This window comes from Mobula hypostoma, chromosome 29 (genome assembly GCF_963921235.1).
Source record: "Mobula hypostoma chromosome 29, sMobHyp1.1, whole genome shotgun sequence".
In the NCBI taxonomy this organism is placed as follows: domain Eukaryota; kingdom Metazoa; phylum Chordata; class Chondrichthyes; order Myliobatiformes; family Myliobatidae; genus Mobula; species Mobula hypostoma.
In genome coordinates this window covers 23,590,849-23,617,274 of record NC_086125.1, presented here as the reverse complement: position 1 = coordinate 23,617,274, position 26,426 = coordinate 23,590,849, and the positions used below count along the sequence as shown (strand labels likewise).

General features: G+C 42.0%; 1 protein-coding gene across 3 annotated transcripts in view; it reads right to left on the bottom strand.

Annotated features, from left to right (window-relative positions):
- The window catches only part of cc2d1a (coiled-coil and C2 domain containing 1A), a 135,295-nt gene that overhangs the window by 93,313 nt on the left and 15,556 nt on the right, over positions 1-26,426 (bottom strand). For 2 of the 3 annotated variants that reach the window (XM_063035825.1, XM_063035827.1), the window contains exons 3-11: positions 23,692-23,798; positions 20,961-21,053; positions 13,238-13,369; positions 12,333-12,672; positions 9,365-9,489; positions 7,821-7,893; positions 3,422-3,502; positions 2,530-2,660; positions 825-897 (exon numbers count right to left, since the gene is read on the bottom strand). In XM_063035825.1, coding sequence (XP_062891895.1) covers positions 825-897; positions 2,530-2,660; positions 3,422-3,502; positions 7,821-7,893; positions 9,365-9,489; positions 12,333-12,672; positions 13,238-13,369; positions 20,961-21,053; positions 23,692-23,798 — 1,155 coding nt within the window. Of the gene's footprint in view, positions 1-824; positions 898-2,529; positions 2,661-3,421; positions 3,503-7,820; positions 7,894-9,364; positions 9,490-12,332; positions 12,673-13,237; positions 13,370-20,960; positions 21,054-23,691; positions 23,799-26,426 lie in introns of those variants that run through there. The other variant, XM_063035828.1, reaches the window with a different exon arrangement.

The window sequence follows — 26,426 nt, the reverse complement described above, 5'->3', positions numbered from 1 at the left end:
ATTCAAGATTCAAAAAACTTTGTCATTCTAACCGTACGTCAGCTCTGCAGGGCAGAATGAGAGCATTTCCGTGCCTAACACTGAAGAGCTGCTGCCTAACAATTCCAGTGACCCAGGCTTGATCCTGATCTCCAGTGATTGCGTGCAGTTTGCATGTTCTCCCATGACTGCTCCGGTTTTTTGTCACACCCTAAATGCAGGAGGAACTCAATGCATCAGGCAGCATCCATGGAGGGAAATAACAGTCAGCATTTCGGGGGCAACATGATGGTGTGGCAGTTAGCACAGCCGTTATTCTAGCACCTTTAACCAGGGTTTAATTTCCACCACTGTCTGTTAGGGGTTTGTACGTTCTCCCTGTGACCTTTGGATGCTCTGGTTTCCTCTCAGATTCTAAAGACATACGGTTAGGGTAAGTGATTTATGTGCAATCTACCTTGAAGCTGGTAGTGTGGTGACACTTGTGGGCTGCCGAGCACAACTCTTACTGACTTAATTTGATGCAACTTATGCAGGTTACTGTACATTTCAATGCAGATATGACAAATAAAACAAATCCAAGTTTGTGGCCCTTCATTTGCACAGATTAAGGGTCTCAATGCTTGTGCAGCAAGATCTGCCCAAATCAAGGGGGATTCATCTTCCAAAAAAAGAGAAAAAAAAAAATCACCAGTCTGATGTGTAGAGCCGATTTCTTGCGCCAGGCCTGCTTTCTGACCCGTCAAGAGTTTCCAACATTTTGTGTTTGACTTTAGCCCGCTGCACACCACTGGTCACAGGTCTAACAACAGACGACTAAGATTAATTTTAAAAATATTCTTTACCTGGTGGCACAGGAAGTTCACTGAGGTTAACATTCCTTCCAGCTTTGTGTGCTCGAATGGCATCCTGGTATTGCTGGAAAAAGATTGTAAAACATTGGTCAAGAATGCAGGGAATTGTTATATTCAGCTTTTGCTGCTCCACAACAGTCAAATTTGAGTAATGGAAGAGATATAACAGCAAAGTCTGAAGATGATCTCACACAAGATGATCAATGAGAAATAGAGCAGGGAGAGAAGATCTTCACCTCATATACACCTGCAAGTGAGTACGAACACCAATTCACACATCTCCTAATTTTTAATTTCTATTTACAATCAACAATTACACTCAGTGGCAGATGGATAATAGTGGAGGGAAGTGTGTAATCATGCACTTTGGAAGAAGGAATAAAAGGCATTGATTATTTTCCAAATGGGGAGAAAATTCAGAAATCAGAGGTGTAAAGGGACTGGGAGTACTCATGCAGGATTCCTTAACTTGCAGGTTGAGTCAGTGGTAAGGAAGCCAAATGCAATGTTGCATTCATTTCGGGGGCGGGGGGGAGAATCTCATTGAAACCTATCAAATATTGAAAGGCCTAGATAGACTGTATGTGGAAAGGCTGTTTCCTATAGTGGGAGAGTCTAGGACTAGAGCGTATAGCCTCAGAATACATGGATGTCCATTTAGAATGGAGATGAGAAGGAATTTCTTTAGCCAGAGGGTAATGAATTTGTGAAACCCATTGTCATAGACAGCTGTGGAGGCCAAATCATTGGGCATATTTAAAGCAGAGGTTGGTAAGTTCTTGATTAGTTAGGGCGTTGTGTTACAGGGAGAAGGCAGGAGAATGGGGCTGAGTGGGATAATAAATCAGCCGTGATGAAATGGCAGAGTGGGTTTGATGGGCTGAATGACCTAATTCTACTCCAATGTTTTATGGTCTTATTAGACACACCAGTAAACCTGCTCATTCATGCAAATGTCTAATCAACCAATCACATGGCAGCAAGTCAGTGCATAAAAGCATGCAGACATGGTCAAAGGACAGCTGTTGTTCAGACCAAACATCAGAATGGGGAAGAAATGTGATCTAAGTGACTTTGACCGTTGAATTATTGTGCCAGACGGGGTGATTTGAGTATCTCAGAAACTGCTGATCTCCTGGGATTTTGACACACATCAGTCTCTAGAGTTTACAGAAAGTGGTACAAAAAAACAACAAAAGAAGTCCAGTAATCAGCAGTTCTGTTAACGAGATAAGTCACAGAATGGTCAAACTGGTTCAAGCTGACAGGAAGGTGACAGTAACTCAAATAAACATGTGTTGTTACAACAGTGATGCGCAGAAGAGATTTCTGAAAGAACATCTCAAATAACACACATCAAAGTTGCTGGTGAACGCAGCAGGCCAAGCAGCATCTGTAGGAAGAGGTGCAGTCGACGTTTCAGGCCGAGACCCTTCGTCAGGACATCTCAAATGTTGAAGTGGATGGGCTACAACAGCAGAAGACCACAAACGTACACTCAGTGGCCACTTTATTAGGCACAGAAGATACTTAAAGTTTCTACAGAGTGTATATTAAAATGACACACTACACCAAGGAGAGCTGACCTGAACGAAGACAGCAACTTAAATATTTTATTATTCAGGAACAATATAATAGAAATAACAGGTTAATTCAAAAGGTTGCCCACAGTGCGTCATTCTGGAAGATTGCTTACTTTAACTATGCGTTCATGCATTCTTGCTTTCCGGTCATTGCCTGCAACCTTAGCCTGTGTAGCAGCCAACTTGTACTTGTCCATTCTTTGTTGAAGGGCTTCCATGACATCTTTAGGGGGAGAGGGAATTGCTGTGGATAAGAAAGTTAAAGCTTCAATTAAGGGCAAGACCTCTACAGGGACAAGGGCAGAACTTAAAGTTCCATTCAAGGAGGATACTTGACATGCGTTCTAGCAGAATACTAAACTTTTTAAAACACCTGCCAATTGCACTTTCACTGCTCTGTTCCACTGCAGTATTGGAGAATAAAATTGCATGCGTGTATTGGCATGCACAGTGAGATGATGCCTACTGCTTCAGAATCAATAATGCAAACATTCTGTATATAACAGATACAACAGATGAATTGGAAGGAGGGGTGGAAAATAGAGTACAAGCCTATAGTAATATTTCCAAATGCTGTCAGAGGGTGGGTGATCACTTTATGTTGAGCTAGATCTCAGGTAGATCTCCCGCGATTGTTGCCCGAAGATGGTATTTACCCTACTTACTTAAGCCATCTACCTTTTAATTCAGCCTCCTCATGACGTCTTCGCAACTTACTTCCCAAGCTATCATTGCATCCTCAGCAAATCCAGCAACCATGCCTCCAGGTCAACAATGTAAGTGGCAAAATGTTACTGAGTTGGGAATATCTATAGCACATCTTACCAATAGCTAAAGACCCTATTCTTTTTCATGCTTTCACACGGCATTCTCAAAACACCACGAAACATATTCCATAAAAAGAAATCAATTCTTCAAAACAACTGGAGGAAAGAAAACTGAAAGGAAAACACCAAGATTATTCTGTATTAATGGAAGAATCCACCACATGCATTCAAGACTCACCTGAAGGAGTCACTGACTGTGCAGGAGCGGCTACTGGAGCTGAGGGAGCCGGGACTGATTGCTGGGCCTTTGGTATAGCATCTAGGAAGAAAAATTACACCTGAATAAAAATATAGTAGCTAAACTAATTCTATATTTATGAATAACTTCTTAAAGTCAACAAGACTCAGAAGCACCCAGATTAAACAGCAAGAACGAGCTCCCATTACACTTTACAAGAACCACTGTCTGCAATAGTCAAAATATTTGAGATTCAAGATCGTTCATTGTCATCGTTCAGTACGAGTGCAAAGGAGAACAAAATGATTGTTACTTTAGATACAATGCAGCATAGAAAAACAATACAAATTAAAAAACAAAAAACACTAAATATAAAAACAATACTTGACCACTGTTACACTCCCTTCTGCAATGCTTACAAAGCTCTCCTTCGCCCAGCTTTTGGAAAATCAGACCACTCTTCGATCCTGCTTTTGCCGACGTACAGGCAGAAGTTGAAACAAGAGCCGGCCATAGTTAAAACTGTCTACTGTTGGTCCAACCAATAAGCCTCCATGCTGCAAGAACTGCTTCAATGACGTCGACTGAAACGTCTTCCATAATGAGGATGTCTCCGAGTTCACTGATTGAGTCACGAGCTTCATCCGGGAGTGCATCAACGATGTTGTCCCCCAGAAGTTGGTCAGGGTCTTCCCGAACCAGAAACCCTGGATCAATAGTTCCGTGTGGACAGCACTTACAGCTCGACATAGAGCCTACATCACCGGCAATCAGCTAGAGATCAAGAAAAGCAGCTATGATCTGCGCAAAGCTATCAAGGCTGCAAAACAACAATAGAAGAAGATTAAGTCAAGATTCACAACGAACAGCACATGTGATTGTGGCGAGGGCTGCATCCCATCGCAGACTTCAAAGCCAAACGCTGTGGTGCCGCCAACATCGCGGCCGCTCTCCCAGATGAGCTCAATCACTTTTATGGTCAGTTCAATGTCACTAAGCTCCGAGGAAAGTCACCGCTACAACCTGCAACCTGGTCATCTGAGGCTGAGGTATGCAGATGTTTCCAACGAGTGGCCAGTTGCAGGGCTGCGGGACCGATGGCATCCCAGGGCGAGTACTCAGGATGTGCACAGCACAACTGGCAGGTGTGTTTACTGACATTTTTAATCTCTCCCTCTCCCAGTGTAGAGTGCCCTCCTGCTTCAAATTATCCACTATTATCCCTGTATCGAAAACGACCAAGGTAACATGTCTGAACGACTGGTGTCCTGTCGCACTCACCTCAATAATAAGCAAATGCTTTGAGGGCCTGGTCAAGGATTACATCTGCAGCTTGCTACCACACACACTGGAACCCCTACAATTCATCTACCGACACAACCGATCGACAGATGTCGCAACAGCCCATGCTCTACATACTGTCCTTACACATCTGGAGAAGAAGGATGTTTATGTGAGGATGCTGTTCTTGGACGACAGTTCAGCTCTCAACATTATAATTCCATCCAGGCTCAACAAGGAGCTCAGAGACCTCGGCCTTGACTCTGCCTTGTGCAGCTGGATCCTGGCTGTATACTAAGTCCCCTCCTTTACTCCCTGTATACCCATGACTGTGTCGCCACCCACAGCTCTAATCTGCGAATTAAATTTGCCGACGACACTACATTGATTGGCCTCACCTCAAACAATAACGTGGGAAGAAGTCATCTCTCTGACAGTGGTGTCAAGAAAACAACCTCTCCCTCAATGTTGCAAAAAACAAAGGAGTTGTTTGTGGATTACAGGAGGAATGGAGACAGGCTAGCCCCTATTGATATCAATGGATCTGGGGTTGAGAGGGTAAACATATTTAAGTTTCTCAGCATCCACATCACCGAGGACCCCACGTGGTTTGTACATACCAGCTGTGTGGTGAAAAACAACAGCGACTCTTTCGCCTCAAACGGTTGAGGAAGTTAGGTATGGGCCCCCAAATCCCAAGAGCTTTCTACAGGAGCACAATTGAGAGCATCCTGAGTGGCTGTATCACTGCCTGGTAATGGGAGCTGTACCTCCCTTAATCGCAGGACTCTGCAGAGAGTGGTGCGGACAGCCCAGCGCATCTGTAGTTGTGAACTTCCCATGGTTCAGGACATTTACAAAGACAGGTGTGTAAAAAGGGCCCGAAGGATCACTGGGGAGATCCGGATCACCCCAACCACAATCTATTCCGGCTGCTACCATCCGGGAAACGGTACCACAGTATAAAAGCCAGGACAATCAGGCCATCAGGCTGATTAACTCATGCTGATTTGAGTGTACTCTATGTTACACTGACTGTAAAATTATAAATTACTATGATTGCACATTGAGACGGAGACGTAACGTAAAGGTTTTTACTCACGTATGTGAAGGATGCAAGAAATAAAGTCATTTCTATAAAACACAATGTATAACTAATTCTGAGTGAGGAAATATGTGTGGGTGTATATATTATTATTTTACAACTTTGAATCAGTGGCTTTAATTTGGCCTTTTTTGACACTGATCAACAGAGAAAGACTTTCCATGTTAGAGTGAAAACAGATTTCTACAAAATGATCTAAGTTAATTACAAATATAAAACACAAAATAAATGATTGCGCAAGTCAGTATTTAGTAGATGCACCTTTGCAGCAATTACAGCCTTGAATCTGTGTGGATAAGTCTCTATCAGCTTCGCACATCTGGACACTGAAATCTTTCCCCATTTTTCTTTACAAAGCTGCTCAAGCTCTGTCAGATTGCATGGGGATGGTGAGGGAACAGCCCTTTACAAGTCCAGCCACAAATTCTCAATTGGATTGAGGTCTGGACTCTGACTTGGCCACTCTAGGACATTAATTTTGTTGTTTTTAAGCCATTCTGTGTAGTTTTGGCTTTATGCTTGAGGTCATAGTTTTGCTGGAAGACAATTGTTCTCCAAAGTCACATTTCGCTTGCAGACTGCATCAGGTTTTCCTCCAGGATTTCCCTGTAGTTTGCTGCAGTCATTTTACCCTCCATCTTCACAAGACTTTCAGGGCCTGCTGTGGTGAAGCATTCCCACAGCACGATGCAGTCACCACCATGCTTCACGGTAGTAAGCTTTTGATGATGTGTGGTGTTTGGTTTATGCCAAGCACAGCATTTAGTCTGGTGGCCAAAAAGGTCAATTTTGGGTTCATCAGACGACAGAACCTTCTTCCATCCGACTTCAGAGACTTCCATGTGCATTCTGGCAAACTCTAAGCTTTATGGGAGAGAGGCAAAGAGAAAGCCACTGTTGAAATCAACTTGCAAGAAATCGCAGCTAGACTTTTGAAGCACCCGGTCAATAGTTGTTGTATGCGCAGTCTCTCCCATCTCAGCCACAGGTCTCTTGTTGGCCTCCCTCACTAGTTCCCTTCTTGCACGGCCACTCAGTTTTTGAGGACAGCCTATTTTAGGCAGATTTACAGCTGTGTCCTATTCTTTCTATTTCTTGACAATTGACTTAACTGTACTCCAATGGATATTCAGTGACTTGGAGATTTTCTTGTAACCATTTTCTGATTTGTGCTTTTCAGTAACCTTTCCATGGAGTTGCTTGGAGCGTTCTTTTGTTTTCATGATGTAGTTTTTGCCAGGATACTGACTCACCAGTAGTTGGACCATCCAGATACAGGTGTATTTACTACAGTCAATTGAAACACCTCGACTGCTCACAGGTCTCCAAAAACAGATCTCTGTTTAACTAATTATGTGACTTCTAAAACCAATTGGCTACACCAGTGATGATTGGGTGTGTCATATTAAAGGGGGTGAATACTTATGCAATCAATTATTTTGTATTTTATTTGTAATTAATTTAGATCACTTTGTAGATATGTTTTCATTTTGACACGAAAGAATCTTTTTCTGTTGATTAGTGTCAAAAAAGTCAAATCAAATTCAATGTGATTCAATGTTGTAAAACAATAAAACATGAAACTTTCTAGGGCAGGGGGTGAATACATTTTATAGGGACCATACACAAGATTAGCTTACGTACATAGACTAATTATATGTACATAAAGTATTGCTAGGTGCTGCAGTATCTGTACATAAGGTGACTGTCACAAAATGATAAAGTGGCACTTGGCATAAGGAACTCTTCTAGGTAGCAGCAAGGTATATGAAAACACAATCGGACAGTGACTGTGTCAGTGTGGGTATGAGTTGTGGAGTGTTTAGTGGAAAATGGCAGTGCATGGGGTTGGGGGAGATGAAAGGAACTGAGGGGCTGTGGAGAGAAGTGGCTGATTTTGTTGTAGTGGTGGTGGGGTGTGGTAACAGGTGGAGGTGTTGGATCAACTGACTGCTTGCAGAAGCTTGAAAATACACTGATGTAACAATGTAATACTGATATACAAATACATACCAATAGGGGGCGGCAGTTTAGTGAAGTCCACAGTCTCTCCTCTATCCAGTGCCTCAAGAAAGGGATCAAATTTCTAATTTGAACAGAAAGAACAAAATGCTGTTAAACATGCGAAGTTAATTTACATTTTCACCATAGCTTCTACTAAGTATGGAAGTCAGTGGCCTAGCTGGAGTAATCACACTATCGTTTCCATCCAGGTACTCTGGAAAAAACAGAAAGCAGAGGAAATCAAACAAGGGATTCTGCAGATGCTGGAAGTCTAAAGTAACACATATGCAAAATGCTGGGGGAGCTCAGCCAGTCAGGCAGCATCTGAGGGGAATAAACAGTTGATGTTTCAGGCCGAGACCCTTCATCAGGACTGAAAAGGCATGAGGAAGAATCCAAAATAAGGTGGTGGGGGCAGGGGGAGAAGAGGAGAAAGAGTGATGAAACGAGGTGATCAGTGGAATTGGTAAAGGGCTGAAGAAGGATTCTGACAAGAGAGGACAGTGGGCCATGGGAGAAAGGAGGGAGGTGATAGTCAGGTGGGAAGAAGGATAAGAGTGGAGCTAGAATGGGGAATGGATAGAGGAGTGGAGGAGGGGACAGAAATTACTGGAAGTTAAAGAAATCGATGTTCATGCCGTTAGTTTGGAGGCTAACATGACAAAAATGAGGTGTTGCTCTTCCAACCAGAAGGTGACCGCATCGTGGCAGTAAAGGAGGTCATGGACTGACATGTTGGAATGCAAATGAAAAGTGGAATTAAAACTGTTGGCCACTGGGAAGTCACTCACTTTCCTCAAGTCTGTTTCTACTTTCAATGGCATCATGGCTGGTTTGTACCTACCATCTTGATCCACCCATTCTCAACAACACCCCAACACCCTCACTTCTTAACAACCTTTCATTTAAAGTCCAACTTCTTTAACAATTTCAGTGGTATGAAGATTAGGAATGTTAAATGGAGGGATGAAGGTGGACACTTTCTATTTCAGGTACAGAACCATCTATCTCAAGATACTGATTAAATCATCCCATTACTTTCCCAATCATTTCAATGGACACTCTGAACAAGGCTGCATTCTAAATGACAAGTTAGTTGCACGTAGTTTGGCATTCTGGTCCGGTTATAGAAGCAACAGAAACAGTCCAAATACATTTCAGGTTAGATCCATGCTAATAGCAAGCAGAGATCAGTCTAGTGTAGGTTATGTAACTAAAATTATTTTTAAAATTTGTTCTGTGTTCACTTCAGGCTAACACCATACTGTCCTACAGATTCACATTTTGCTTCAACATATACCAAGGTGGGATCCCATTTAATTATTTTTTTTAAAACAGGCTACTATTGCACCTAATACATCACCAGTTCCTTCATTGCCTGGGAACACTATTCATAATTTTTAGTATAATCTCATCATTAAAAAGTGAATGTAGTCAAGTGGCTATAGTGGGAAATATACAGTACAATGTCCATTCTAATGGGCACATTCAGACAACTCACATCCTGTTCAAATTGCTATTATTTGAAACACAAAGTTCGATATTAACCTCACCTTGCTTATTTGGTAGTATTTTGTTGCGAGTGCAGTGTTCCCACTACGTTTGGCACGCAGTGCGGCCAGTTTGTATTCTCTTTGCCGGCTCACGGCACTCTCCTTCATGCTGGAATTTACTGGTACTGAACAAAATTTAAAAAAAAACATTAAATTACAGGTTTTCAATGCAATTGAGAAACCACGCCCACTGCTCCTTACAATGATACCTCATTCATTCCAAGAGAAATATCCTGTAACTGTAGCACCAAACTATAAGGTGGAGTGCGTCAGCTCTGTAAGTGTGTGAGAATTGGACAATCAGAAGGAACAAGAATGTTGTTCATTCGCAGGTCAAAGAATTCAGCTCAAGCTCAAAATTTTCTTTAATTCTCTGCAGGCAAGAGACTAGAGTTTTTGCCCCAGCCAGCAACAACCTGGCCGAATCTACTTTACTGTCTATTCACATTACACGTGAACAAACACAAAATTAAGTTACATTTCACAATAATACATGACACATTTTTCAGTTAACCAATACAAAATAATTGGGCTTGAGGATACACTAGACCAATGAGGTTACATTTTCAAGGCTTCACGAGCTCTTCCTAGAGTATTCAAGCACATATCAGTAAATAACCCCAAATCTCTGTACACAGTAAAGACCTTAAATGTACATACTTAAACACTTACTCCAAAACAGCGCAAAGTAAAATTGAAAGATGGTCAGTAAAAGGAGGAAATTCAAAGAAGTCAATTGTTAAAAGTACATAAGAGTTCCTTTTTACTTTCAGTGAAATGTCTACAACCCTCCACTGCTCATACAAGTAACTTCAAAGTTCAAACTAGAGATATCACCATATACTTCCCAAGATTCATTTTTGCAGGCAGGCATTCACAGTAGAAGAAATATTATAGCATCAATGAAAAACTACACAACCAATGTGAAAAATACTTGCCCATCAGAAAAAAAAGCATAATATTTCACCTAAAATCTTAAAAGCATGTTTTATTTTCCTAGTACCTTCTGATTTTATTTAGGTTAGAAAAAAAATCCTCTTATGCAGACAATTATATTTTCTAGATTCTTATTAATGCATTTTGATGGTATGAAGTTACATTAAAATTTAAACAGTCAATAGGCATTTGTCTTAAAATTCCTCATATTTATCTGCTGTCTACAACCTCAGGTTCCATCCATAAAAATAACATTGAAAAGTGAACCATATAGTCAAGTGGGACATGAATGATGAATACATAATGTCCATAATTTTAATACACACATTCATACAGACGTACAAATTTAACTAATTCCTGATACTTTTGTACTCTAGAAAAATACAAGGACTGTTAGAGAACATTAGGATAAACTTGCTGATACCGAGAACTGCAATAATTTGGACTTAACTACTTTGACAACCCAGTAAATTTAGATTGTGGTTGACAAATGGGAAAATCTTAACCAGGTAACTAGAATCATCAGATTTTTTTTGTAGTCTCCTAACCTCGAGGTAGCAGAATAACAGTCTGACCATAGGTGATGCTTGCAATAAAGTCAAAAAATATACTAGAAACACAATATTAGACTATCTCAGTATTAATATGAATTACATTGTTTTGCATTTTGTAATGATTAAAAGGCATATTTTAATACAACTTATGACAAATAATTAAGTACATTTGATGAACTGTATAATTGTTGCAATGCTTAAACCAGTGGTCCCCAACCTCCGGGCCGCGGACCGATACTGGGCCGCGAAGCATGCACGGGTGCAGCGGTAACCGGAACGCACCCAGCACATCTTTAAGAAAAAAGCCAATTAATTAGGTGCCGCCCAGCATGTAAATGTTGGCCCAGATCAGAGGCGACGCAATCGGCAATTGCCTCTGATCTGGCCCGACATTTACGTGCCAGGCGGCATCTAATTAATTAGCTTGTTTATTTCGGCTTTTTTCTTAAAGGTGTGCTGGGTGCATTCCGGCTACCACTGCACCCCTGCATGCTTCGCGGCCCGGTATCGGTCCGCGGCGCGGAGGTTGGCGACCACTGGCTTAAACTATCACTGTACCCAATAAGCTTGCAGAAAACCCTCAAAGTTGCCATTTAAGGTGACAGGGTGGTTAAGAAGGGCTACAGTTCGTTGGCCTTCATTTGTGATGGGACTGAGTTCAAGAGTCATGAGGTAATGTTGCAGCTTTACAAAACCCTAGTTAGATCACACTTCGAATATTGTGTTCAGTTGTGATTTTATCATTATGGGAAGGAAGTGGAAACTTTAGAGGATGCAGAGCAGATTTACCAGGATGCTGCCTGCATAAGGAAGTATGTCTTATGATGAAAGGTTGAATGAGCTAGGGCTTTTCTCTTTGGAGCAGAGGAGATGAAAGGTGACTTGACAGAGGTGTACAAGATGATAAAAGGCATAAATAGAGTGGATGGCCAGAGACTTTTTTCTGGGATGGAAATGGCTAATTACAAGGGGTACAATTTTAATGTGACCGGAGCAAAGTATAAAAGGGGATGTCAGAGGCATTTAAAAAAAAAATGCACAGAATGGTAGATGCGTAGAACGCCCTGCTAGGGCTGGTGATGGAGGCAGAGACATTAGGGGCATTTAAGAAATTCTTAAATAGGCACATGGTTGATAGAAAAATGGATGGCTATGTAGGAGGGAATGGTTAGGTTGATCTTAAACTACATTAAAAATATTGAAACATCAAGGTCCAAAGGACCTCTACTATGCTACAAGTCTTATGGTTTCTGTTGTTATGCTACGTGACAGGTTTAACATCTTATCCAAATGGCAATATCACACACTCTCAGGACGGCAATGAAGACTAACAGGTTACACTTTGTGATCAAGTCTCTGTGGTGGCACTTGAGCTCTCAGCTTCCGACTCGGCCACGTAAAGCTGCCCGCTGAGGGGCAACAGCTATTTAAAATCAGGAAATAAAAACTGTACAATGCACGCAGAAGTCTGACCCTACCTTCTTTGTTATTAGGCACAGGGGTGGCTGTTTCTAGTTTTGCAGGTTCTGGCAGTGCCTGTGTGCTTGGCCTCTTGACTGATGGAGGAGTAACCTCAGGTACAGATATCTTTGGCTTGGGTAACAATGGAGGCGCTGCAGATCTTGCTGCAGGCTTGGGAGGCTCTCTGGACACAGGAAGGTCTATCAGTGGAGACTGATCCCTCATTAAAGATGTTGAGGTCTCCGAGATGGGCAGAGCAGTTGTGTTATTATTTTTCCCAGAAGCCACAGCAGGTGGGATGTCCTCTTCATTAATCTGCTTCCCCTTCTTCACAGATGTAAGCATTGATTGTAGAGTCTTAAAAAGAAAAGTCCAATCAGTTAGGAAACTGAAAAAGCTAATTTGCAGATTTGCCCGTCATCCACAATTTGGGTATTCTTGACCAACAAGCACAAGCGGTTCCCAACGGTCAAAAGGCTACAGATCAAGCCCTAATCCACAATTCAAACATATAATCTAGGCCAACATTCAACACAGCAACAATAGTTTGAACCCAATAATCAGACGACAGAATGTTAAAATGAATAAACTCTTATTGGAAAAGCCCCAGAAGAGTTTATTTGCCCATGATGTTCCAACATTTGGCCCTTGTGGCTACGGGGGTCACGGGGTATGGAGGGAAGGCTGGGGCGGGGTTCCGAGTTGGATGATCAGCCATGATCATAATAAATGGTGGTGCAGGCTCAAAGGGCCGAATGGCCTACTCCTGCACCTATTTTCTATGTTTCTATATACACTATGAAAGCACTAGCTGCCTTTTCAAAGTAAAGACATTATGCCACAGAAACAGATCAGGCTCATCAATTCTAATTGGACAAGTGTACTAATTAGATTACAGACCATCAACTTTTTAAAAAAATACCTTAAGGCCGCGTTCATATCTTCGCAATTTGGAACTTTCGCCAGATTGTTTAGCGTTGTCTATTGCACATCTGTACATCTCAATCCTCTCCGTCAAAGTGCCTTCCAGTCCATCTGCAGCTGTCGTACTGGACTGTAATTAAAAACAAGCAAGCACAATTAATACTAAAGCAAAATACTACCAAACACAATTCACATTATGATCAACATTTGGTTAATTCTCAGTATCAAACCGGGAATAAACTATTTGGATAACTTTTGACTGATAGAAAACTACCAAAAAGAGACTTATAAAAAGGAACTAAAGGAACATGAGTACAAACTGACTACAAACCCCTTTGAGCAATAACCAATGTTTTGTGGGGTAGAAAATTACAAAGCTTTACAACTTTCAAAATTAATTATTCCCATCACACACAAAATGCTGGTGGAACGCAGCAGGCCAGGAAGCATCTATAGGAAGTGGTACTCCCGGGAGGGGGAGAAGATGGTGGCACGACGACAGCGCGTGCAGCCACTTCGGTGATGAATATCTGTTACTTGTCAAGTAGGGGACTGTGCTCAATTCTGATTTGATGGAGACAGACGTGAGAGCACAGTGGAACATCTGGAAAACTTCTGAAATGTCTGCTTTGCTACCGCTGCTACAGTGTGGTAACCGGAATCTCCAGAGCTGAAGGCCCCGAAATCCTCGGCTTTACGTGTTTCAGTGGCCAGGGAGAGGGCGAAGCCACTCGGCAGAGGATGGTACTCGGGAGGCTGTATCGGAAAGGCTGCTTGGAAGCTCGGAGTTTTCGGACGGATGGACTCAGGGTCAGCTGCTTCCAAGGTATCGGCAAGTTGACGGTGCCTGGAGGTTTATGGCAGTGAGTTTCTCCCTTTTGCCGCCTGCTATCGGGGACTCAGGGGTTGACCAACTCAGGACTTTGAGAACTTTTTTTTTTACTGTGCCTATGGTCTGTTCTTTATCAAATTATGGTATTGCTTTGCACTGCTGTAACTATATGTTATAATTATGTGGTTCTATCAGTGTTAGTCTTTGGTTTGTCCTGTTCTCTGTGACATCACTCCAGAGAAACATTGTATCATTTCTTAATGCATGTATGCATCTCTAAATGACAATAAAAGAGGACTGAGTGTTCTCATAATCTAAAAAAAGAGGTACAGTCAACATTTCGACCTGACGAAGGGTTTTGCCCTGAAACGTTGACAGTACCTCTTCCTATAGATGCTGCCTGGTCTGCTGTGTTCTACCAGCATTTTGTGTGTTGCCTGAACTTTCAGCATCTGCAGATTTCCTTGCGTTTGCGTAATTATTCCCATCTCAGTTCTGAATGGCCAATTCTTTAATTTGAGACTCTACCCATGGAACTCACTAGGGAGCCTTTAGCTGTTCATATTGATTTAATATAACAACCTATCAACTGTTTCTAAATCATACTATGCACTGAAGCCCTATAAAGAACCGAACTCCGTGTTTTATTTGAATCCAGTCCAGACTGCTTGCAAGTTGAAGATCCAGATGCTGGAAACAAACCCAAGTTCAGGAGGAGACTCAGCTGAATTTTGGGTCTGAAGATAAATTTTAGTCCCAAAAGGATAAATCTGATTCCTGAAAATTAATCTTGGAAAACACCTTCAAAACATGACACAAAAGGTCCTCAATTCAGACATTCCTTTCAAAAGAGAGTCACTGCAGAACTGCAGGTTACAGACCTTCAATCCAGTAGGCTGGTAGATGAGTTTAGTATGGATAGTTAGTCGATGTTTGAAAGGCATGTTTCTGTGCTGTACAACCCTACGATGCTAATGTGGAGAGCTATTTCTGGAACAATGAATGGTCGTCATCCAAATGACAGTAAAGGGAAGCCTTAGAGACGATGCAGAGGTTTCCCAGGATGCTCCTGGATCACAGAGCATGTCTTATCAGGGTAAGTTAAGCAATCTAAGAATTTTCTGCTGATGAGAGGAGACTTGACAAAAGGTGTACAAGATAGCAGGCATAGAAGATGTTGGTCTCTTCTTAAAACTAAGTCATGCAGCAAGAAACAGATCCACCTTGTCCACACCGATTTCCATGGACAATCAGAGACTTTTTCCTAGGGCAGAAATGGCTAATAATTTTAAGATGATTGAAGGAAAGTATAGAGGAGAATATCAGAGTTGTTCTTCTTTAAAACAGAGTGCTAGGTGTATACAATGTGCTACTCTTCCAGGAAAATTAATAGACTCTTAGATAGGCATACACGGATGATAGTACAATGGAAAGCTTTGTGGGCCAAAGGGCTGTACAATGCTGTACTGTTCAATGTTCTGTTTGCTGGAGCACTGCTGATGAGCAACCCCACTGTTTTCACAAAGCATCCTGGAGATTTCAGTTGAAACGCAGCTGGAGTAAACCAGATGCTCCAAAGAGAATTGCCTATTTTCTCCCCACATAATATTCAAGAGAGCACCTAATTTCTTAAAAGTATCGTATTTTCTACAGCTCCTTAAATTGGACATGCAAAACCAAGTTTATTCAGCTTTTCTGTTTAAGCTTCTTGTGCTGATGTTAACTTTTAGTCATGGTCATACTTTATTGATCCCAGGGGAAATTGCTTTTCGTTACAGTTGCACCATAAATAATAAATAGTAATAGAACCATAAATAGTTAAATAGTAATATGTAAATTATGCCAGGAAATTATGAAATAAGTCCAGGACCAGCCTATTGGCTCGGGATGTCTGACCCTCCAAGGGAGGAGTTGTAAAGTTTAATGGCCACAGGCAGGACGCTCTATGACGCTCTGTGTTGTACCTCGGTGGAATGAGTCTCTGGCTGAATGTACTCCTGTGCCCAACCAGTACATTATGTAGTGGATGGGAGACATTGACCAAGATGGCATGCAACTTAGACAGCATCCTCTTTTCAGACACCACCGTCAGAGAGTCCAGTTCCATCCCCACAACATCACTGGCCTTACGAATGAGTTTGTTGATTCTGTTGGTGTCTGCTACCCTCAGCCTGCTGCCCCAGCCCACAACAGCAAACATGATAGCACTGGCCACCACAGACTCGTAGAACATCCTCAGCATCGTCCGGCAGATGTTAAAGGACCTCAGTCTCCTCAGGAAATAGAGACGGCTCTGACCCTTCTTGTAGACAGCCTCAGTGTTCTTTGACCAGTCCAGTTTATTGTCAATTCGTATCCCCAGGTATTTGTAATCCTCCACCATGTCCACACTGACCCCCTGGATGGAAGCAGGGGTCACTGATACCTTAGCTCTCCTCAGGTCTACCACCAGCTCCTTAGTCTTTTTCACATTAAGCTGCAGATAATTCTGCTCACACCATGTGACAAAGTTTCCTACCATAGACCTGTAGTCAGCCTCATCTCCCTTGCTGATGCATCCAACTATGGCAGAGTCATCCGAAAACTTCTGAAGATTACAAGACTCTGTGCAGTAGTTGAAGTCCAAGGTGTAAGTGGAGAAGAGAAAGGGAGACAAGACAGTCCCCTATGGAGCCCCAGTGCTGCTGATCACTCTGTCAGACACACAGTGTTGTAAGCACATGTACTGTGGTCTGCCAGTCAGGTAATCAAGAATCCATGACACCAGGGAAGCATCCACCTGCATCGCTGTCAGCTTCTCCCTCAGCAGAGCAGGGCAGATGGTGTTGAACGCACTGGAGAAGTCAAAACACATGACCCTCACAGTGCTCGCTGGCTTGTCCAGGTGGGCGTAGACATGGTTCAGCAGGTAGACGATGGCATTCTCAACTCCTAGTCGGGGCTGGTAGGCAAACTGGAGGGGATCTAAGTATGGCCTGACCATAGGCCGGAGCAGCTCCAGCACAAGTCTCTCCAGGGTCTTCCTGATGTGGGAGGTCAATGCCACCGGTCTGTAGTCATTGAGGCCGCTGGGGTGCGGCGTCTTCGGCACAGGGACGAGGCAGGACGTCTTCCACAGTACAGGAACCCTCCGGAGCCTCAGGCTCATGTTGAATACATGGCGAGTACTCCACATAGCTGAGGGGCACAGGCTTTGAGCACCCTGGTACTGACACCATCCGGTCCTGCAGCCTTGCTTGGGTTGAGACATTTCAGCTGTCTTCTCACCTGTTCAGCTGTGAAGCCCACCGTGGTGGTTTCGTGTGGGGAAGGGGTATAGTCATGAGAGCAGGGTGGGGGACTGTGAGGAGGGGTAGGAGGGGAGAGTGGAACATGTGTTGGTTGGGGGCCGACAACAGATGGCTCATGTGGGGGACAGGCAGGAGCCACAATGTCAAATCTGTTAAAGAACAGGTTAAGTTCATTGGCCCTGTCCACACCGCCTTCAGCTCCTCTGTTGCTAGTTTGCCGGAACCCAGTGATGGTCCTCATCCCCCTCCAGACCTCTCTCATGTTGTTCTGCTGGAGTTTCCACTCACGCTTCCTCCTGTACCTGTCTTTAGCCTCCCTGATCCTGGTTTTCAGTTCCCTCTGTATTGCCCTCAGCTCCTCCCTATTTACATCTCTAAACGCCCTCTTTTTAGCGTTCAGGATGTCCTTAATGTCCTTTGTCACCCATGGCTTGTTATTTGAATAACAAAGGACAGTTCTTGTCAGAACATTGCAGTCCACACAGAAGTTGATGTAATCAGTGATGCACTCTGTGAGCCCATCAATATCCTCTCCATGTGGCTCACAGAGTGCCTGCCAGTCTGTCACCTCAAAACAACCCTGGAGCGTCTCATAAGCCTCCTCCAACCATTTTCTCACTGTCCTCGAGGTTGCAGGTTTACTCTTCACCAGAGGCACGTAGCAGGGTTTTAGATGCACCAGGTTGTGATCTGACCTTCATTGATGTTGCTACTGTCACAACCACGACATGTCACTGTCTTTTGTATAGAAAGAATTTTAAATTAATGACATAAATTTATGCATTTTAAGTAGAGGCCAGAGGCAGCTAGCAACAGAGGGAAAACAAGATTGCTCCTGTATACAACTCATGCATGTCATGTAAAAAAGTGTTTTGTCATCACCGTCAGATGTCAACACCAATAGACAATAGGTGCAGAAGTAGACCATTCGGTCCTTCGAGCCTGTACCGCCATTCTGATATCATGGCTGATCATCTACTATCAATACCCGGTTCCTGCCTTGTCCCCATAACCCTTGATTCCCCTATTCATAAGATACCTATCTAGCTCCTTCTTGAAAGCATCCAGAGAATTGGCCTCCACTGCCTTCTGAGGCAGCGCGTTCCACACCTCCACAATTCTCTGAGAGAAGAAGTTCCTCCTCAACTCTGTCCTAAATGACCTACCCCTTATTCTTAAACCATGCCCTCTGGTACTGGACTCTCCCAGCATCTGGAACATATTTCCTGCCTCTATCTTGTCCAATCCCTTAATAATCTTATATGTCTCAATCAGATCCCCCCTCAATCTCCTTAATTCCAGTGTGTACAAGCCCAATCTTTCTAACCTCTCTGCGCAAGACAGTCCGGACATCCCAGGAATTAACCTAGTGAACCTACGCTGCACCTCCTCCACAGCCAGGATGTCCTTCCTTAACCCTGGAGACCAAAACTGCACACAATACTCCAGGTGTGGTCTCACCAGAGCCCTGTACAAATGCAAAAGGATTTCCTTGCTCTTGTACTCAACTCCCTTTCTAATAAAGGCCAACACTCCATTAGCCTTCTTCACTGCCTGCTGCACTTGCTCATTCACCTTCAGAGACTGATGAACAAGTACTCCTAGATCTCTTTGTATTTCTCCCTTACCTAACTCCACACTATTCAGATAATAATCTGCCTTCCTGTTCTTGCTCCCAAAGTGAATAACCTCACACTTATTCACATTAAACGCCATCTGCCAAGTTTCTGCCCACTCACCCAGCCTATCCAAGTCACCTTGAATTCTCCTAACATCCTCATCAATGTCACACTGCCACCCAGTTTAGTATCATCAGCAAACTTGCTGATGTTATTCACAATGCCTTCCTCTAAATCATTGACGTAAATCGTAAACAGCTGTGGTCCCAATACCGAGCCCTGTGGCACCCCAGTAGTCACCACCTGCCATTCCGAGAAGCGCCCATTCACTGCTACCCTTTGCTTTCTATCTGCCAACCAGTTTTCTATCCATGTCAATATCCTCCCCCCAATGCCATGAGCTCTGATTTTACCCATCAATCTCCTATGTGGTACCTTATCGAATGCCTTCGGAAAGTCAAGGTACACCACATCCACTGGATCTCCTGCGTCTATCTTCCTGGTTACATCCTCGAAAAACTCCAATAGATTAGTCAAGCATGATTTGCCCTTGGTAAATCCATGCTGGCTCGGCCCAATCCTATCACTGCTATCAAGATATGCCGCTATTTCATCTTTAATAATGGACTCTAGCATCTTCCCCACTACTTATGTTAGGCTAACAGGGCGATAGTTCTCTGTTTTCTCCCTCCTTCTTAAAAAGTGGGATAATATTAGCCATTTGTCAATCCTCAGGAACTGATCCTGAATCTAAGGAACATTGGAAAATGATCACCGATGCATCCGCAATTTCCAGAGCCACCTCCTTTAGTACCCTAGGATGCAGACCATCTGGACCTGGGGATTTGTTAGCCTTCAGTCCCATCAGTCTACTCATCACTGTTTCCTTCCTAATGTCAATCTGTTTCAGTTCCTCTGTTACCCTATGTCCTTGGCCCATCCATACATCTGGGAGATTGCTTGTGTCTTCCCTATTGAAGACAGATCCAAAGTACTTATTAAATTCGTCTGCCATTTCTCTGTTTCCCATAACAATTTCTCCCAATTCATTCTTCAAGGGCCCAACATTGTTCTTAACTATCTTCCTTCTCTTCACATACCTAAAAAAACTTTTGCTATCCTCCTTTATATTCCTAGCTAGCTTGCGTTCATACCTCATTTTTTCTCCCCATATTGCCTTTTTAGTTAAGTTCTGTTGCTCCTTAAAAATTTCCCAATCATCCGTCTTCCCACTCACCTTAGCTCTGTTATACTTTTTTAATGCTATGCTATCTCTAACTTCCTTTGTCCAAAATTGTTATTTTGTATATTTAATGCTAATGATAAAAGTTGCATGATGTAATTGTTTTTAAAGGAGTACACGTGAAACAGTATAAAAAAATGAACAAAAGTGAATATTCAACATTTAACAGCATATATGTGTACCTATTGTGTAGACACAATGATTTAAAAGCTCTAAATCTATGTAAGACTAAACAAATAGGAATAATTAGCTTTTTTATTGTGTCTATGTTGACAAAAACTAAGTAATGACAGGAAAACCACATATGTTATGAAAAAAATTACAAAATCAGGAGGTTGTACCGAAATATTGCTTGATTACTGAGACCTTGTTCTATAAACATATGTTTAGATTTCTTAACACTTAAATTTTTTTTTCTTTTCAAAATTAAAACCTGTTTTATCCAAATTCTCAAGAATCAGTGACCCATAAAATAGGAGATCCTAAACTATGAAAGATGTTAGTCTCCTCTTAAAACTCAGACATGTAGCAAGAAACAGGTCCACCATGTCCATACTAACCTTCATGGAAGTGATAACCTAGAGGCAAAATGTGAGGACTGGTATTGTTCTTTGCTATATGCGCCATTCTTTAAAGACTATAAAAGTTTAAATTCCTCAAAACACAACTGCAAGAAATGCAATCTTAATAAACTTATTTAACTGATAACACAAGAATACAAATAAGATTTAAACTACCTGTGGAATTCTGTCAGTCGAAGGCTTAGTTTCTTCAGGGAAAGTGATATTCATGTTTGGTTTATCTTCTTCAAGCACCTCATTCAGTTCTGCCTGGAAAAGTAGTAACTTTAACAGTCCAGAATTACATAGATTAATCTAAATACAAACTAGTGACTTATGATTAGCCCAATGCACTCACCCAGCGTATCACAATTATTAAGTAGCTGTGGCATATTTCTTCTAGTATTGATAGATGACGACTTCAGAGAATAGTCAAAAGATTGGAGAAACAAAAAGGATTTCAACCTGACAGAGGATTTAAATTTACTGATTTTGATCTTGCAACGCACAGGACTGCCCTACACGCAAGAAATAAATTTGAAAGGTCATTGTCCACAATTGCTTCACATGTTTGCCTCCCAATAAAGAGTGTTTTCCTTAGCATTTATCAGTAGAATTGAGATCTCCAAAAGAAAATGGGGTGAAACATAGCACAGCGGATAGCATAATACTATTACAGCTCCAGCTGTAAGATCAGAGTTCGATTCTCACTGTTGTCTGTAAGGGTTTTGTATGCTGTCCTGGTGACTGTGGATTTTCTCTGGTTGCTGCAGTTTCTGCCCACATTCCAAAGACACACGAGCTCGGGTTAGTGAGCTGTAAGCATGCTATGTTGGCACCAGAAGCATGGCAACACTTGCAGGCTGCTCCCAATACTCACCGATTTACTTTGATGCAAATGATGCATCGCACCGGATGTTTCAATGCAGCTTTATAGCCCATCTAATGTAATGAGATGAAAGCTTTATTCCAGAAGATTAAACCATGTTGCTTTGCGGCCATTTGAAAAAGAAAATGACCTGCTCTTCATTGAGCGGAAAGGTCACAAAGTAATTGTAGACAAGGAACTTTCAAGATTTATTTCTGAAGCACAGACCAGTCATATGCATTAATAGCTCAACAAATCCCTATTCCTGCAAGAGCACAAAGAAAGAAAAAGACCCTTCATACCCACAGGATGTTCAAACTGGCCTTGCAGCTAATGAAGTTCTTTTTGAAGGTGGTCACAGCTGTAATGTAGAAAACACAGCAGCCAATTTGTACACCACTAAATCTCAAGCAACAATCACTAGGTAATCTATTTTATTTATGATAGTTAAAGGATGACTCCCCTACCTAGGACTCACAACTCTTCAGGGTGACACAAAACTCTTTTGCCCATCTTTAACTTAGCGCCTAAAGAACAGCACTGTTACAATTCAATACTAAAGTTGCAATCTAGATTTCCAAGTCTAAGAAGTGGTCCTCGTTAGTGGTTAGACACAATACAATAAAACTGCCAGCTCTTGGCCATCTCTGCAATAGTAATTTTCAGATCATTTGAGATAGAGAACATTAAAATAAAGAGAATAACAAAAGCACGATGGCAAACAAAATGCATACAATAACATGGAATAACAGAGGGAGAACAAGGAACACCAAAGATATAACTTGATGGTTAAAATACTTTCAACACACATCCTCATTATACTATGCACTTTGACTGTATTTCGTTTTAAATTTTACTTAGAGATACAGCAGAGTTACAGGCCCTTCCACCCCAACAATCCCACACTGCCCAATTACACCCACATGACCAATTAACCTACTGACTCCAGGTCTTTGGAAAGTGGGAAGAAACCAGAGTACCCAGAGGAAACCCACGCAGTCATTGGGTGGGGGAAGGAGATGTACAAGCTCCTGATATGCAGGGCCGGGAATTGAATCCGATCGCTGGTGTTGTAATAGTGTTACACTAACCACTACTCTACCGTGCCACTCCTATGCTATTGTTATTTGAATTCTTTCCCCCTCCATAACCACACAAAAAAACCCAGCTTTTCATTCCAAACCCATTGATAACATGTGGCAAACATCACAGTACAAGGAAGCTCGGCAGTGATAGTAATGAATAGTTTAACAAACAGCAAAACTAATAAAATTATTAATCAGAATACTTGCTTTACTTCACAAAGGTATTACTGTTATTAGCTCAAATGGCAGAGATGGAAAAGCTTAAATCTCGATGGGAAAACACAGTGGTACCTTGCACAATGGCTGCCCTACAGATAAATGAGACATCAGATGTGCCCTATTTGAGCACATTAACAGGATACACTGGGCCTTCATTGTATTCTTCAAGTTAATTTGCAGGAAACCCATTGGAATGCAAGCAGAATAACAGGCACAATGACCTAGTTTATTTAACGTTTTAGAAGTACAGGGCTCAATACTCAGACTGAACATTTAATAATCCTCCTGTATCAGATGACGTTTCCAAGACATTTTGTTGATTCTTGAAGCTTCAGTCATAGCCCCATCTGTTAGTTCAGATTTGTGGCATACAAAGATCAAAATAAAATTACTGAAGTATGAATAGATCACCAAATACTACCCTGAGATTAATTTTCTTGCGGGCATTCACAGTAGAACAAAGAAATACAACAGAATCAATGAAGAAAGCTCCACAAAGACTAATAAGCAACCAACGTGCAAAAGCCAAACTACAAGTACAAAAGTGCAAATAAGAGTGAGAAATAATATTGAATAATGCTGAGAAATGAGTAAATAAATAATACTGAGAATAGCTGTGGGTGATCGGGTCACAGAGAATGCTTCAATAATTACCCTTTATAGAACAATTATCCTTCAGCTTGGATATCACAAAAGGGGTGAAATGTCAAAAGGTTTTTAAGGAAGCTATATTTACCATCAAGTCCGGGTCATCATCATCCATATTATCGTCACTGTCTTCTTCATCGAGGTCTTTCATGCACAGAGCAGCCATTTTTTCAATAGCTTCCATCGGGAGTGGGGCTACAGGAATAAAAAAAAATCAATCATGACATTAAACTGTTTTATTCACATTTTATTCAATGGAATGTTTTACCACATTATATTCCATTGGACATATCCCCGTGAACAGTTCCCTAAAGTCTCTTCACAATGCACTGCTACCTATTTTTAAAATCATCCACAAACTTGGATACATCAGATTTCATCCCCTCATCCAAATAATTGTAATCATAAATTGAAACAGTTGGAGCCCTTCCAGTGGCATCCCACTAGTCTCAGTCTCCTAACCCAAAATGCCCCATTTTTTGACTTTTCATTAACCTCTCAATTGGACACCATTTTACTCTCAATCCTTTGTGCTCTAAATCTGTTCAATAATCTCTTGTATGGCAGTTCAAACACCTCCTGAAAACACAAACATGTCATAGATGATTATTTCCTAACTTCCTCCTATCCCAAAGCTTTACCTATAGATCTGGTTACAATCTCAGAAGATGGCAACACATATGCCAAACTAAATCCATGTTAACTTCACCCAATTTTCCAAGTATTGTGTTAGCAGATTCTACCATATTCCACGGTCATGCTATCTGGTCTGTGGTTCTGTTTTCATTTTCCTCTTTTCTCAAATAGTGGGTTTACATTTTCTAACTTTCAATCTACAGAAACCATTTTAGAAGCTATGGAATTTGGGGAAATGAAAACCAGATGCTGCCTGGGCTGTTGAGTTCCTCCAGCATTTTGTGTGTGTTGCTTGGATTTCCAGCATCTGCAGATTTTCTCATGCCTGCACTTGTTTCAGCCAGGTCATCTGATCCAACCAGAGTCTTACTGAGTACTTTGGTTAAGAAACTCATAAGTACAACTATAAAGGCACTGTATTAAGTGTTTTTGTAAATTGATAAATTCTAGATGACCACCAAAGAGAGAAAGATTCTTTCAACACACACAAATTGATGGAGGAACTCAGCAAGTCAGAGAGGAATAAATGCTTGACATTTCCGGCTAAGATCCTTCATCAGGATTCTTGGGTCTCAGCCCAAAACATTGACAATTTACTCCTCTCCATAGATGGTGCCTGACATAATCCTGCAAATTGTGCATGCTGCTCTATACTTCCAGAATCTGCAGAATCTTGTCTTTATGATAGTTTTTCAACTTTACAAGATTTGTCAGGATAAAATATACCCAGTCCATTGTAAGGATTAATAGTTGTAGCAGGGCTTGAATATTATCACCTCTTATAAAGTTAAATCAAGTGACATAGACCACAACAGGGCTTTGCTTCCAGGTGAGCTCAATGTCTTCTCTGCTTCCTTTGACCATGAAGGAACCATCACAAACTCCCACTGCCCCCAGTGATCCTGTGATTTCGGTCTGAGGCAGACATGTGAGCAGCCTTCAGGGAAGTGAATGAATGAAAAGCATCAAACCCAGATGGGGTTTCTGGCCAAGTAATAAAAATCTGTGGTGTTCAACTGGCTGCAGTGTTCACCGAGATCTTTAACCTCTCACTTCAAAAGTCTGAGATACCCACTTGCTTCAAACAGGCTTCAACTATACTGGTGCCCAAGTAGTATGTGGTAACCTGCCTCAGTGACCATCACCCAGTAGCACTTACAGTTATGTGACAAGAATACACATCGATAAAGATGTAGCTGTCTTGGGATCCCAGTGGGATCAGCAGTTGGTCTGCCACCTGTCTTCAGGAGAGAGAGAGATAAGGAAAACAATGGAGCAGCATTTGGAGATGTGTAATGAAGGGACGGGAGAGAGAATAACAGAAGGAGAGAGCTGTCAAGATCGGCTCCCCCTTTGAACCCTGAACTGTTTGAAGTGATGGACAGGCGATACCCCAGCAGGGGGATAAAAAGGGACAGGTTCGCTAAGGCAAGACACACACGACACCTGAGGTAACGAGAACCTGGAAGCGGTGCGTCTCTCACAAGTCGGTGGGAAGTACCGGGCCGTAGACGCACAGGGTGGAAAGGCACGATCGGCGGGAACCTAGTGTGTGTCCACCCTTGCCTGGGTGCTGGGTTCACCGCAGGGAAACGATCGTATCTGGAAACGGAGGGGTCACGGTCAGTGACCTCAGATGACATCACAAAGGACTCACCCGAAAGCTGACTGCGAAGGTCTGTGTGGAAGCCGTTTGAATATTCATTCGTTTTGCTCTCTCTCTCCTTCCCCCCCACTGTCCATCTCCCACGGCAGCGATTACTGCGAACTGAACTGAACTAAATTGAACTGAACTTTGCGTCACTTTGAAACTGGTCATTTACCCCTAGACAACGATAGAGCTTGATTGATCCTGTTATCTTAATTGTGTACATGTGTGTTTATCATTGCTGAACTGTTGCATTTATTATCCTTTTGATTAGAGTACTGTGTTGCTTCTTTCTTTAATAAAACTTTCTTAGTTCTAGTAATCCAGACTCCAACTGAGTGATCCATTTCTGCTGGTTTGGCAACCCAGTTACGGGGTACATAACAGTTACAAGAAAAAGTTTGTGAAGCCTTTGCAGTTACCTGGTTTTCTGCATTACTTACTCAAAATGTGGTCTGATTGTCATCCAAGTCACAATAGACAAATACAATCTGCCTAAACTAATAACACAAACAATTGTACTTTTCATGTCTTTATTG